Source organism: Hirsutella rhossiliensis, assembly GCF_020360975.1.
Source record: "Hirsutella rhossiliensis strain HR02 chromosome Unknown scaffold00008, whole genome shotgun sequence".
Classification (NCBI taxonomy): Eukaryota; Fungi; Ascomycota; class Sordariomycetes; order Hypocreales; family Ophiocordycipitaceae; genus Hirsutella; species Hirsutella rhossiliensis.
Window position 1 is genome coordinate 1,134,537 of NW_025408674.1, and position 12,701 is coordinate 1,147,237.

Sequence of the window (12,701 nt, forward strand, 5' to 3'; positions counted from 1 at the left end):
CGGACTTCGCCGTTGCGAATTGGGTCGCAGTGTAGCAGCAGCGCCACGCACTCTATCAGATTATTCGTGGAAGGGAGATTCTTCCACTCATGAGGTAGAAAACTGAGAGTCTTTCGTGGCACGTTTCACTCGCATCTGGCGTTGGGGTCCTAGATGATGACGAGGCAGAGCGACTGAGGCACTTCTTCAGAGGGCAAGTCGAAAAGAACCGAAGTGAGCATGCGCGACCGAGACCGAGACAATATCCCAGAAATTTTCGTACAGGACGATCGACACCGTGGTGACACAGATAGTGCAGGGTAACGTCCCATATGTTCGAAAGTACCTTGGGACCCATTCCGATGCGAAAATCTTTCTGCATGGAGTTGACTCATGGGACGGGCTGTTAGCGAGGCGTCCGATGATGAGGACGAGAAGACAAGCTTGAGGGAAGCCGCGGTGGAGATATCTGGGACGACTGCTCTGCACATGGCTGCGTGCGAGCAGTACCCTAAGACGGTTGACCTTCTTCTCTCCAAGGGTGCCAATGCGAACGCCGCAGACATCAACGGCCGCACTCCTCTCATGGAGGCAGCATTGTGGGGCCGCCTGCAAAACGTAGAGATCCTATTGAGGCACGGGGCCGACAAGTTTTTGGCATGCATCGAGCGGGACCGTCTTATGCTTCCTGTCGACTTTGCGAGACCGCTGAGGGAGAAAGCACAGTCCCGACGGTTATGTGAAGGTGGCTCTTCGAGCGCTGAGTACATGGAAAAGGAAGAAAGGAGTCCGCTAAATGAGTGAAGGTGACTTAATGGATATCATGTGATCCAGAGTGCAACACGCGGCGAAATCAGAAACCAGTATGGCTCAAGGGCAACAAGTGCGGAGACTGCTGTCGTGATTGCTGGTGTTTATTCCGTGCCTTACGAGGTCCAGTGCGTGATATGAAAATGGCTGATTTCGGCTGTGTTAATTAATAGAAGCCTCAGGCTTTTCCAGAGCCAACATTGTCATAAAGCAGCTTAATGCACTTGGCTGATACTTGCTGTTTCCCCAGAAGAGCTCTGTGTATATATAATGGGTATGAACACCACATGACTGAAGAGTTATGTGCACACAGCTCTCTATAAGTCCTTGAAAAATGGTTGCTTCGGCTCTGACAAGAACTCCATACGATATTTTCATTCAAATCGTGAGCTACCTCTCACCGTTATCGAAAGACTCGCTTTTCAAAACGCAGAACCACCGCGAAGTTCCATCAAGGATCAAGGAATCTGCAAGTATATGGGCCCATTTGTTCAAGGACGAAGCTTGGCTTCAAGAAGTTGTTGATATAACATATGGGCATATCAACAAACAACCAGTCCCGTGCTTGATCGGCAAAGATCTCATCAAAGTCTCCAAGGGAAAGACACAAGGAGCGTACCTAGCATTGCTCACTAACGACTGGGGCGGGGACGTTCAATTCACAAAGCAAACCTTACTTCATTCCTTGAAGCCCCACACATTCGATAAAGCCAATTCAGAGGTTCACCTTGAGGGTTCTGGAATTACCTTGCATATTTACGATGCTATTAGATCGTCTGAGTCCCTATCGATCCAAGATCCAGCAAGACTTCTTCGCCGAGAGGGACGTGGGGTGTCGACATATGCTATTTACTACGATAACCAGTCTGTCTTAGAGAAAATTGGGCCCCGGCTAATTCAAGGGATCGAAGGGGTAACGTGGAAGAGGAAAAAGGCGGTTCGCGAAAGGTTTGCTATCGTACTTCGCCACCGTGATGGTCAGTCTGTTAAGCGATTCCTCGAGAGCCCGACTAAGACGATTAACTTCTTCTATACGCGGCGTCAAAGTGGTACATGGGATGGGTTTAGAGTAGCTCGACCCGGCGAGAGAGAAAACTGGTAGAATTTGCTTGGCTCATTATCTCGACTCGGCAGCACTTTTTGTCAAAGGAAATGAGAGATGCCATGCATATGACGGTTATAGAGAGTCTATTGGCCTTAACCACTGCCCAAGTCAAGGGGACGAAGGTCCCAGTTATATACACAAGAACGGTGCCCATGTGGGTCGAGACACGTCCTCGACTGAGGCGGAATGTCGTTTGACACTCTTGTCACATTTGCCCGGCCTCAAATTGCACAGAACCTCTCGATCAGACATCGCAGCACTTCGCCGCAACTAGCCCCTTTCTCATGCAGAGCAATAGTAAGGGCGGCTATCGGAAATTATGTGGAGTTTGATTATCCATCTGAAGTCATTCGTCAAGGATACTAAGTCGCCGGCTGCTGAAAATGAGCGGCCTGTTTGTAATGTATTATCATCGGTTTCCAGCGTTCGGTTGCTGGCCTAATCAACGGGATACGGCTTGTATCCGCAAGTGATCTCTGACCTATTATTCTCAGTCTTGATCTACCGGAACGTTTGTGCCTTAAACATACGGTGCGATTTAGATCTGGTTGGTAAGTCCTCCCCACCAGGAACATGAGCTGCGCAAAGCAATCGGCGGCGCATTGGATTAGCATAGATTAAAATCGCCATGGTATTTCCGATTTCGCCCAATTCGATGATCTTCTTCTCAAGCGAAGAGCCCGACTTTCTAATCTTGTTCTTTTGGTCTGACTTTACTCATACGTATCCCATAACGAGAGTTGAGGCTCATACGTCGATGCTTTGCTATGGTTCACCATCGCTTGGTCAGCTTGGCACTTCCCAGTAGTCTACGGCGTTCCAAGCACGCGAATACGGTACTGTTGGTGGAACGTTATGCCAATACACATCGGAATAAGAAGGGGGTCACACACGAAGGTTCAAGATGCATGTTCTATGTCTAAAGGGGCAGTCTGAAGGGGCTATTTATACAGGAGGTCTTAGGGACTTCTGGGGACCTCCTGAGTAATGGGCTCTACCCACGCATACGTGGCTGTGCCCACGCATAAAGGGTAGCCTTCCTTACTCAGGAAGTCCTCATGCGTTCCTGCTACATAGGCCAGGAATCCCTTCTCCGGGTCCCTGGACCCTCCTTAACAGGGCTACCCTGGTCCACCGACAGGTACCTATTGAGCCTTAGTTTAGAGTTACTGCAGCAATTATACATACCGGCCAATTCGGGCCAAATATTGAGCACCGACAGTGTTTCATATGAGCTTAAGGCGGCAGCTGTTTCTGTCTCCAAACCACCTTGATGGTGTGAATGCAATAGAGTCACCCCGCGGCTCGCTTGAACCTTGACAAGGAATCAGCTCAAAGTAGCGGCACGTCCAAGCGTAATGGCCGGCAGCGTATCCATGGCTGAGCCAGAAGCGGTGGACATGACGGAAACAAACCTTCAGAAGGCCATTGAGGCATTCGACCACGTGATTTAGAAGATTGAAGAGGTACGGGTGCTTCTCATTTGAGCTGAAGAAGCTATGGGGAAGGAAACGGACAGAGCAGGCACATTTGAAGCAATGAGTAAGTTTGGAAGGGAGGTCTGGATGGCCTGCGCGAGCTATACAGTAGCAAGGGACTCCATATGAGGTGCAGGTTGAACCTCAATGGGTCAAGGACAACCGAGGCGAGGCGAAAAGGACAACGTGAGAAACGAGTGATGAGCTCCAATATATCGGTGGCGGCCGTGAAATGGAGTTAGTAGCAGGGTTAGATGCGTGATATAAGCCTCGAGGACTCTTTCGAGAAGATCAAAGCGAGACATGAAGCATGAAGGATCTATGCTGTGCTAACCATTACTGTAAGGAAATGGAAGCACACGATGTGTCACGGCACCAACCTGGGTTCTGTCACGTGCCTCCTATACTTAGTCTAGACTCTGTTCCACCTCCGTAGTTTGCCCTCCTCACAGCACAACATAGATCTTCCCTGGCATCCTAGGTCTGCCCCGTGATACGATGGATTATGGAATGGCTGCAGTCCACTTAGTAGCCCCGCAAAGGAACACATGCTTTTGCGGACGCCATCCCCAATTCATTGATAGCTTTCTCGTCTAACTCGACTCTGGCCGTGTCGTAGCTTGATACACCCACAAAATCCGACGGATAGTCGCGGCCTTCCGTAGCGTCATCGCGCAGCCTGGTCTTGACGCTCGAGCTGCTGCACTACGTAATGTGACACCCCAAAGAGAGTGATTCATTTCTGACGTCGTCGGTGGCTGCGTCGGCATTCTGTAACTTAACGATTTTCTTCCGGGACAGCGGGAAGCGCCTGTTGAGCATAATGAAGGTTGAAATTGGCCATTCGCATTTGTTCTAGGAACGGAAGCTACAGGACTCCCCAACAGTAACTAATGCAATACAATGCAAGCGAGGTTGAGGAAGAGTCGCTGAATCTGGAATGACGAGGTTTAGAACGGCAATGTTTGATGGTTTGATATGGCAAGGATTTATTTGGCATGGTTTGACGTGGCAAGGTTTGATGCGGCAAGGTTTGATGTGGCAAGGTTTGATGTGGCAAGGTTCGACGTGGCAAGGTTCGACGTGGCAAGGTTTGAGATGGCAAGGTTTAATGTGGCAAGGTTTGATGTGGCAAGGTTTGACGTGGCAAGGTTTGAGATGGCAAGGTTTAATGTGGCAAGGTTTGATGTGGCAAGGTTCGACGTGGCAAGGTTTGATGCGGCAAGGTTTGATGTGGCAAGGTTCGACGTGGCAAGGTTTGACGTGGCAGGGTTTGAGATGGCAAGGTTTAATGTGGCAAGGTTTGATGTGGCAAGGTTCGACGTGGCAGGGTTTGGATGGGTACCCCCACCAACTGAACCTAACTGGTGCATTCGCGCTAATTCCAGAAGCTATTTAAGGTTACGTAGCGCCGGCTGCTATAAGTCTCGGGTTTCAGGAACCCTTCCCCCGACTTCGACCACAATCCTTTCACTGAGCACCGGAGGCCGGTTGATGGCCCACCTTCCGCTTCCTTACCGTCTCAAAAGCATTGACTGGGCTCAACCTCGTAGCGGATTACTTATTCGAAGTCTCAGCTTCTTCCAGAGCGAAGTTCCTCGATTGCAGACGACCTATAAGCTTCCACTGCAGCGAGTGTCTGGGCGGGGTTCAATCCAATGTCACGAGAATGGCGGCCTGTTCAGCGGCGAGGAGGCAAGGAAAAGGCTAACGTTGGTGATTGCTGAAAACTTAAATCTGACGAGAATGCATTACTACGTCGAATTCAAGGTGCGAGCCACAAATTTGTCATGAAACTTTACGAGCTCGTTGAAAAGTTTCCACACGAGGACTTGGACGCCATCTTTTCCGCCCTAGACAGGGCTCGTCTGGAACGAAAACGGGTAAACCAAGGCACAAGGATACATGGACGCCGATAGACTGCGAAAAAGCCGAGCAAGTTCTCTTGCGAGACGCCTCGCCAGAGCGCTACGACCTCACCTACAAAACCCTTCGGGTGCTTCAAAATATTGGCCTGGTAAAACCATGACAGTCAATGTCGATACGGCTGGGTGGGATGGAGAGCCACACCCTAATGACACAGCTATCATCGTCCTGGTGCTAAATATCGACAACCAAAAGGCCCTAACAGTCATCAACCGAGATCGAAGCTTTGCAACCATCTACGGATCAGGATCAGTGGCGAACTACGACATTGCGGGAACGGTCAAAGAGTTTTGCTTAAGCTATCTTTCGCTCCAACCCGATATCTCATTCGACTCTTTATCCTGCCACCAACCTAACGACGGCCCGAATGATCCTGGCCGTACTTGCGACTGTAGGAACGAGGCTGCTCGCGATCTTTATCTTGCTGTTAGTGGTTTGCGTAGCGTCCTAGGCATGACCATCACGGCATGCATTAATGCCTCTGCTTGGTCTCGTCTCTTTTCAACCCTGCTGACGTCGCGCGATGAGGACGGTCAACGAGGGCAGATATCGGACGAGATCTACCCCGCCAATCTACTCGATCACTTCGAGGAGCTTGGTCAAGGGATCTTCAAGGTTGCACGCCCAGACTTACCCGCGTTTAGCTGCCAATCGCGTATAGAGCGCCGCGACACTAAAGCTCTCCTTCCGCTGCAGTCGGAAAATACCTGGGCTATTGCGATCATTAGCAGCGGCCACGCAGCCGTCATCACCAGCGCCTCGACAGAGTCTATGCGAAAAGAGATCCTAGACAAGGCCCGGCATAGCATCGAACGTTACCCGTGCTTTCGGGGTGCGACACTGAGCGAGATAGCACACCCCCCCTTGACTGAAGACTTCAACCTCTGTCTCCTCCTTGAAGCTTTTTCCATTGCCATGAACGTTGAGATACAGGCTCCGATTGATCAAAACCTTTGGCGGGGATTTTTTCACCACTTGACAATACCGCTCAGAGGCGAACGCAATGCCCTGCAGCTACAGCGTCCTCTTCGCCCGGCAAAGACACGACACGTCGTGTGGGTCGGCATTCCAGCTGGCGACGGAAGCATCCGGGAAAACTCGTTCATCCACGTCCGTGTTTGCTTTAAAGACCTGGAACTCTTCAACGACCACTGTTCTCCATTTCAGTCAGTTTCCGAACACGTGGTGAAAGATCTCGAAGCCAGACTTGGATCTTCTTTCATTGAGTACGATAGTAACGGTGTGGTGTTCATACACCAGTCAGTCTTGATGATGCTCTTTGCTGTCCACATATCTTCCGCAACCGTCGATTTCTGCAACTGGAAGCTGGATGAACAGAACTTGATACATACGGTGCAAAATTCTAGCTGCGATGAAGTTCTTGTATATGTATCCGACACGAGCTGCGACACATCTGGCCTAGTGAGAAGGCTCTACGACACCACTGATTACTTGGAGGCTGTGATGGGTAATATGCGAGTCTACCCAAGCAAAACGGAACTGTCCTGGTGCCGGAATAAGGTAGGCGACGTCAGGGTAATGGACGACATCGCTGCGAAGCTGCAGACCTGGCGACCAAGGACGTGCTTCGGAAGGGCCACTGTGCACTCCGTGATGTAGAGAGCGGTCTTATGGTCTTGAAGAGAAGCTACAGCTGCGCTGGGGTTCACGTTCATGTTGTCCCTGTCACACAACGCGGGAAGCTGCTATGCACGGCTCCGACGCAAGATCGAGTGGCTAGGCGCACCAAGCCTACCAAACGCGCTCAACGTTCGGGTGTGCGAGAACAAGGTATATTCTATTTCCATCAGGAATTTATTCCGACATTTAGGAAAATTGGCGAGTTCAGGGTCATGGTGTGCGGGGGACAAGTGCTCGCTGCCTTCAGAACAAAAGAAGATTGGGATGCGCGTGCCAAGCCGATGGCTCTGCGGCAACTCCAACTCAGCGACTTCAACTGGCACTCCCAGGACGATGAAACTGCCAGAAAGCAGAAGCGAGATGAGCTCTTGGATTTCGTACTGGAAACCGACACTCAGATTCGTCAATTAAAGGGCGAGAGGTTCGAGACTGTACATGTTGGAGCGCGATACGATTGTGGAATATCACCGGATGGTCATTTCTTCGTCAGCGAGCTGACACGTTTCACATTTGCGGACACTTTCTCGGGGGAGTTGGCGCCCCCGTACGATCAGATAATTGGACCGCTGGCGCGAATGATTGCTCGGGTGCTCTTGGCGTAAGGGGTTTACATTGTTATTGAGCAATAGGTAGACGATACATCGGAGCCGGAAGGGAATGATAATATACATGCGCGTATGTATGTATTTGTTTCTAAAAGCTCCGTTTCTTTTCGAAGCGCGCTGGCACCGATGAGCATCGGCATGCGCACACTCTACCGCCTTCCAGTATTATCGTCCTCTCGAGGATATCCGAACCCGGCATCTTAAGTCAAAATCAGGCTATACTTCTCTAAATACTCCTTGGACTGCCTTGGCAATAGCTTTGTTGCTCGTTCAGGCAGCTCCAACGTAGTGTTAAACTTGCAACTAGGCAAAAGGTATGTCGTCGGACAGGGAGTGTTTTGGTGAAGCAGGCAGCCCCGACATGCAGACCTACCCACCCACTGTACCCGCAAACGCAACTTTCCCCCCACGACCGTGTGGCTTATGACTCGGAGTGGTCTGTCTGGCACCTTGCCCTTCTTACGCACATGTGGGTCACTTTGCCAGTACGTTAGAACAGCGGCGTTGTTCTTCTGCTGGATTTTCTCCTCGGGTTCCCAAGTTTCTGTGCCATCTCCCCACTGGCAAGAGAGCTGAAAGCTCCGAAGGGAGCTGTTCTTGCCGCTTCGATACACGCGATGACCGACGATCGTATCGAGCTTTGGTCCAGCTTTGTCGGTTGGGGAGTAGTATTCGGTATCACGTAAGTGGTAGTCATCGCACTCGCTCCGCCACCTACTTTTCACTGTCCTTTCGACGTACCATTTCGCTCGGGACGCAGGATACCCGACATTTTGCACGAGAAACTTGGATTGACCGTCGTCGCGAAGATCGTGTCCCACAACCAGAATGGCATGGGGGACACCATCCTCATCTGTCGCTAGCGGGCGCTTCCACAACTCTCGTCCCACCTCTTTTTTTGGTCTGTCGTAGAGCTTCCACCCCTCACCCCCGCAACCCCAGTACGTGCACACTGCAGCAGAGGCCGCCCTCTGAACGACAGACTCGCGTATCCAATAATATTTGCCGTCCCGCAGGAGGCAGTACAGCTCAAAATATGGAGTGACTTCTTCGTTGACTTCGGGTTTCCGGTGGCTCTTGATGTACTGCAGATTCTCATTCAAATCGTCGATCTGGAGTTTGGAGTATTCTGTTGAACCGTCGCTGACGTTTGAACCCTGGTCTGGAGCTCCTTTAGCGCCGCGAGTAAGTGGCTCGTCGGAGAATATAGGGGTTGCACCTTCGCCGCCACTGAGATTTTCGGTATCGGATACCTCGTAGTTGGACTTTTCTGCCTCTTGCTGGCTCGTCCGAGGGGCTGTCGTCCTGCTGAGATCTTTGAAACTTCGATAGCGCCGAATCCCCAGCTTCTCGGCATTTTGCATCGTCACAATCGACACCGCTTCCAAAGTCGTTGTCACTGTCGCTTTTATTGCGTCGGTTTCTGCGAAGCGATGCTTTTGGCGTGCTTTGTGTTACGGGGTCAGCACTGTTGGCACAGGTGCTGGGCGTAATTGATGTAAATTGAGCTACAAAGAGTGTAAAGGGGAGACGTGTCTACATCGCTCCCTTTAGGAGTCGTGTCCGTGGCGCTCGCACGTGACTAGTCTGGCCATGCCAGATCTACACATCGGGGCGTAGCCCTTACATTAGCCCCTACTCCTCTCTGGCGCTGGTGCCCTTTTCCTGTTCCTGGTCCCCTACAACGATCGTAGGCCGTCGTCTATAGGGTCTGGTGCCGTTACTATCGACGGGGCGTCGCCATTAGTCCTAGCCCGTAGTGGTCCGCGTATTCTCTTGCCCTGTATCTGCAGCTGTGGTTGTATTCCTTCGACTTGCCCTGTATTTGGGCCGGCTGTGCTTCCGTTGCCACTCGTCGGTGCTGGTATGGTCCATCGTTTTCGAGAGCCGGGCCGTATCTCTGTTCGTACTTATCCAAGGCCGCTGTCTGTTGCATATTGTCTAAAGAGGTCCAGGTCGGGTCTTGCCAACCTTGCCAGCGTACAAGGACTTCCCGCCTACGGCCGCGGCCGGTTCTCTTCCACCTAGCGCATAGTATTTCCTCTACTACTTGGTGAGCCTCCCGTCTACTTGGATAGATGGGGTTGAGCGTCTGTGCGTTGCTGACCAGGCATTGGGTCCGTCCCCGCTCTCCGGAGTTGGTCGACGTGGAACCTATTATAGCAGCCCTCGGGAGGTCTGCTAGTTCAACCGTGTACGGGTCGAGTACCTTGCTTATCGTATACTTAGCGTGCAGCCAGTCGAACTTCTTCTTAGGTCGCTCTGACGCGTAGTTCCGTAAGTCAAGCCAAACCTTATCGCCTACTTCGAAGCGTTCTGCCGCGTTCCGTCGTCTGTTAGCGAAGCGTTCTTGTTGCTGCGTAGCTGTCGCCATTGATGCTTGGCAGAGGTCCGTAATCTGTTGTAGTTTGGTAACAAATTTCTTTGCCCTGGTTTCTGGCGAATGCTGAGGATACTCTTCCGCATATGCTTCCGTAACGAGGGGAACTGGTGACTTCGGCTCATAGCCGTGTATAGCGAAGAATGGGGACATCCCTATAGAGGTATTGACCCGACCGTTTAACGCCATCTGAGCCGCGGGAACCCACTTATCCCAGTCGTTCTGGTTCTGGTTAATCACGGCGCGGAGGTATGCCTGTACTTCTTGGTTCATCCTCTCAGGGCCTCCGTCGGTTTGGGGGTGGTACGCCGTGCTTAGCTGCTGGTCGATCCCCAGTAACTTGCACATGTGCCTCCAAAAGCGGCCTACCCAATTCGAGCCCCTATCGCTCGTTATAGCGTCGGGCCACCAGTGGTAGCGGGCGAAGCACCATAGAAAACGCTCTGCACATGCTTCCGCTTCCATCGTTGGCATCGGTTCGAGTATAACTTCCTTAGGCGGTCCTTGATAACCCAGAGGCAGCGGTTACCGTTCGCAAGGGGAGGTCCGTAATAAAGTCCATCTGTATCTGGCGGAAGAAGCGGTCCGGTACGGGTAGCGGTCTAAGTAGACCCTTTATGCTCGCGCCATATCTTCGTACGGCCGCAGACATCGCAGTTACGCAAGAAACGTCGGATATGCTGTTGCATTAGCGGCCAGTAGAAGTCCCTGGATACGGCTTCTTTCTTCCCTTCCGTCCCGGGTGGCCTACTACATGGGAGTCATGAACCTTCTGGATTAAGGAGCCCGTAATTCGTTTAGCGACTCCTGCTCTAGCGGTGCTGCCTTGGCTGCTGCTTCTGTCGTGATCGGTGCGCCTGGCACCCATAAGCGGCCACGTAGTCGTAGGTGCCCCCGAGGATCAATAAAGCACTCGGCGACTTGTACCTTCAGCTTAAGCTTGGGGTCGAGGGACCGAGATCCGTTTCGTACCGCGTTATAAACGCTTGTAAAGACTGGATCCTGGTTTGCCGTTTGCTGCCATAATTGTTGTAGCTCTGGGTCGTGGAAAATCGTGTGTTCTTCTTCGCCTTCTCCCGCTTGAGTCGACGTTACTCCGACGTAGGTACGTAGGGCTGCTTCTGGAATAAGCTGCATATCTCGTGCTTCGTGATCCGCTTCGTTTGGTCGGTCCTGTTCGCGGCGAGAGCGCGTCTGGCACCACTGCTTCCGTCCCGGACGGTACTGGAGCTGGAAGTTAAAACGCGAGAGATATTCAGCCCAACGTGCCTGCCTTTCCGAGAGCTGTTGGCGCGTCATGAAATACTCGAGGTTCTTATGGTCGGTAAGGATAACGAAGTTATCACAGCTTCGTAGCTCGGCTGACCATTGTTCGAGACAACGAATAATAGCGAGCATTTCCTTATCATGGATTGGGTAGTTGCGCTCAGCCGGTGATAGCTTCTGCGAGTGGAACGCTACTGGCTTGCGTTGTCCGTCGACTTCCTGCGTAAGTGTGCCCCCAAGCGCCCAGCCGCTACAGTCTGCTTCTACGAAGGTTGGCCTCTCGAAATCCCATTGAGTAAGAATAGGGGCGTTCGTAAATAGCGTCTTTAGTGTCTGGAACGCCATATCGTGCTCGTCCGTCCACTTGAACTTAGTCCCCTTTCCTGTTAGTGCTGTTAGGGTGCAGTTATTTCGAGGCTTGCGGTATAAATATCCGGTAGTAGTTAACGAATCCTAGAAAACTGCGCACCCCTTCTGGGTAACGGGGACTGCCCACTCGACTATTGCTCGTATCTTGTCGGGATCTGCCTGAATGCCAATTCCTGCGTGAATAATGAATCCTAGGTACTTAATCCGCTTGACTCCAAATTCGCATTTCTCCGGGTCTAGGTGTAGTCCATGCTCGGCGAGGCGTTCTAAAACTAACCGTACCTTCCGGAAATGGTCTTCTCTGCTCGCTCGAATAGATAAGTATATCGTCCATATAAGCAGAGGCGAACTCGTCGAGGTAGTCTCGTAGGATACCGTTAATATACCGCTGGAAGGTTGCTGGCGCGCCACTTAGCCCGAACGGGTAACCATCCATTCGAAGAGACCGTACCGGGTGCGGAACGCTGTCTTCCACTCGTCTCCTTCTGCAACTCGTACTTTATGGAACGCTTGTACCACGTCGACCTTAGTGAACCACTTCGCATCTTTTAGGTTGCGAAGTGTGTCCCCTATTAGAGGAAGGGGGTAACGGTCCGACTTAGTGATTGCGTTCAACGCTCTGTAGTCACAACAGAATCGCAGCCCGCCACCTGGTTTCCTCACAAACAGGACTGGAGCTGCTGCTTCTGAACTGCTTGCACGGATAAATCCTTTATCCACTAGGTCTCGTAGAGTCTTCTTAAGAACCAGGAGTTCCTCTCGTGACATACCGTATAGTGCTCCATACGGTAGTGGTAACTGCTGGCCATTCGGGTCCTCCTTGATTCTGATTTCGTGGTCTATGCCTGGCTTATGAGGATTCAGCTTATCAGCTTCCTTCTTCATAAATAGAGGCAGTAAATCGTGGAACCGCTGGGGTATCGTTCGGCGTAGCTCTGCTTCTGACATGGGTTTCTTTGGTGATAACGCCCTTTCGATATCCTTCATGCTGATAGCGAAAATCGCCGTGGCAGCTGCCTCTCTTCCTTCCTGCTTGCGGATCCTTTCAAAGTAACCCACAAAGGTACTGGCTAGTACGTGCTTTGCTTCTTCGAACTCCTTGGCTTTCGCAGAATATTCTCCTTCCCCGAGGTGATCTACCC

The 12,701-nt window shown here is 51.6% G+C and overlaps 2 protein-coding genes across 2 annotated transcripts; one reads left to right on the plus strand and one right to left on the minus strand.

Moving 5' to 3' along the window:
* Positions 1-372: 372 nt before the first annotated feature.
* On the plus strand, positions 373-783 carry HRG_07414 (ankyrin repeats (3 copies) domain-containing protein; the record flags this gene model as incomplete). The annotated part of the gene is made up of 1 exon (XM_044865885.1): positions 373-783. One exon carries the CDS (start codon positions 373-375, stop codon positions 781-783), a length of 411 nt encoding a protein of 136 aa, XP_044718849.1.
* Positions 784-7,965: 7,182 nt separating this feature from the next.
* HRG_07415 (integrase core domain-containing protein) lies at positions 7,966-10,389 on the minus strand (the record flags this gene model as incomplete). The annotated part of the gene is made up of 3 exons (XM_044865886.1): positions 7,966-7,971; positions 7,994-8,991; positions 9,276-10,389. 3 exons carry the CDS (start codon positions 10,387-10,389, stop codon positions 7,966-7,968), a joined length of 2,118 nt encoding a protein of 705 aa, XP_044718850.1.
* Positions 10,390-12,701: the final 2,312 nt, after the last annotated feature.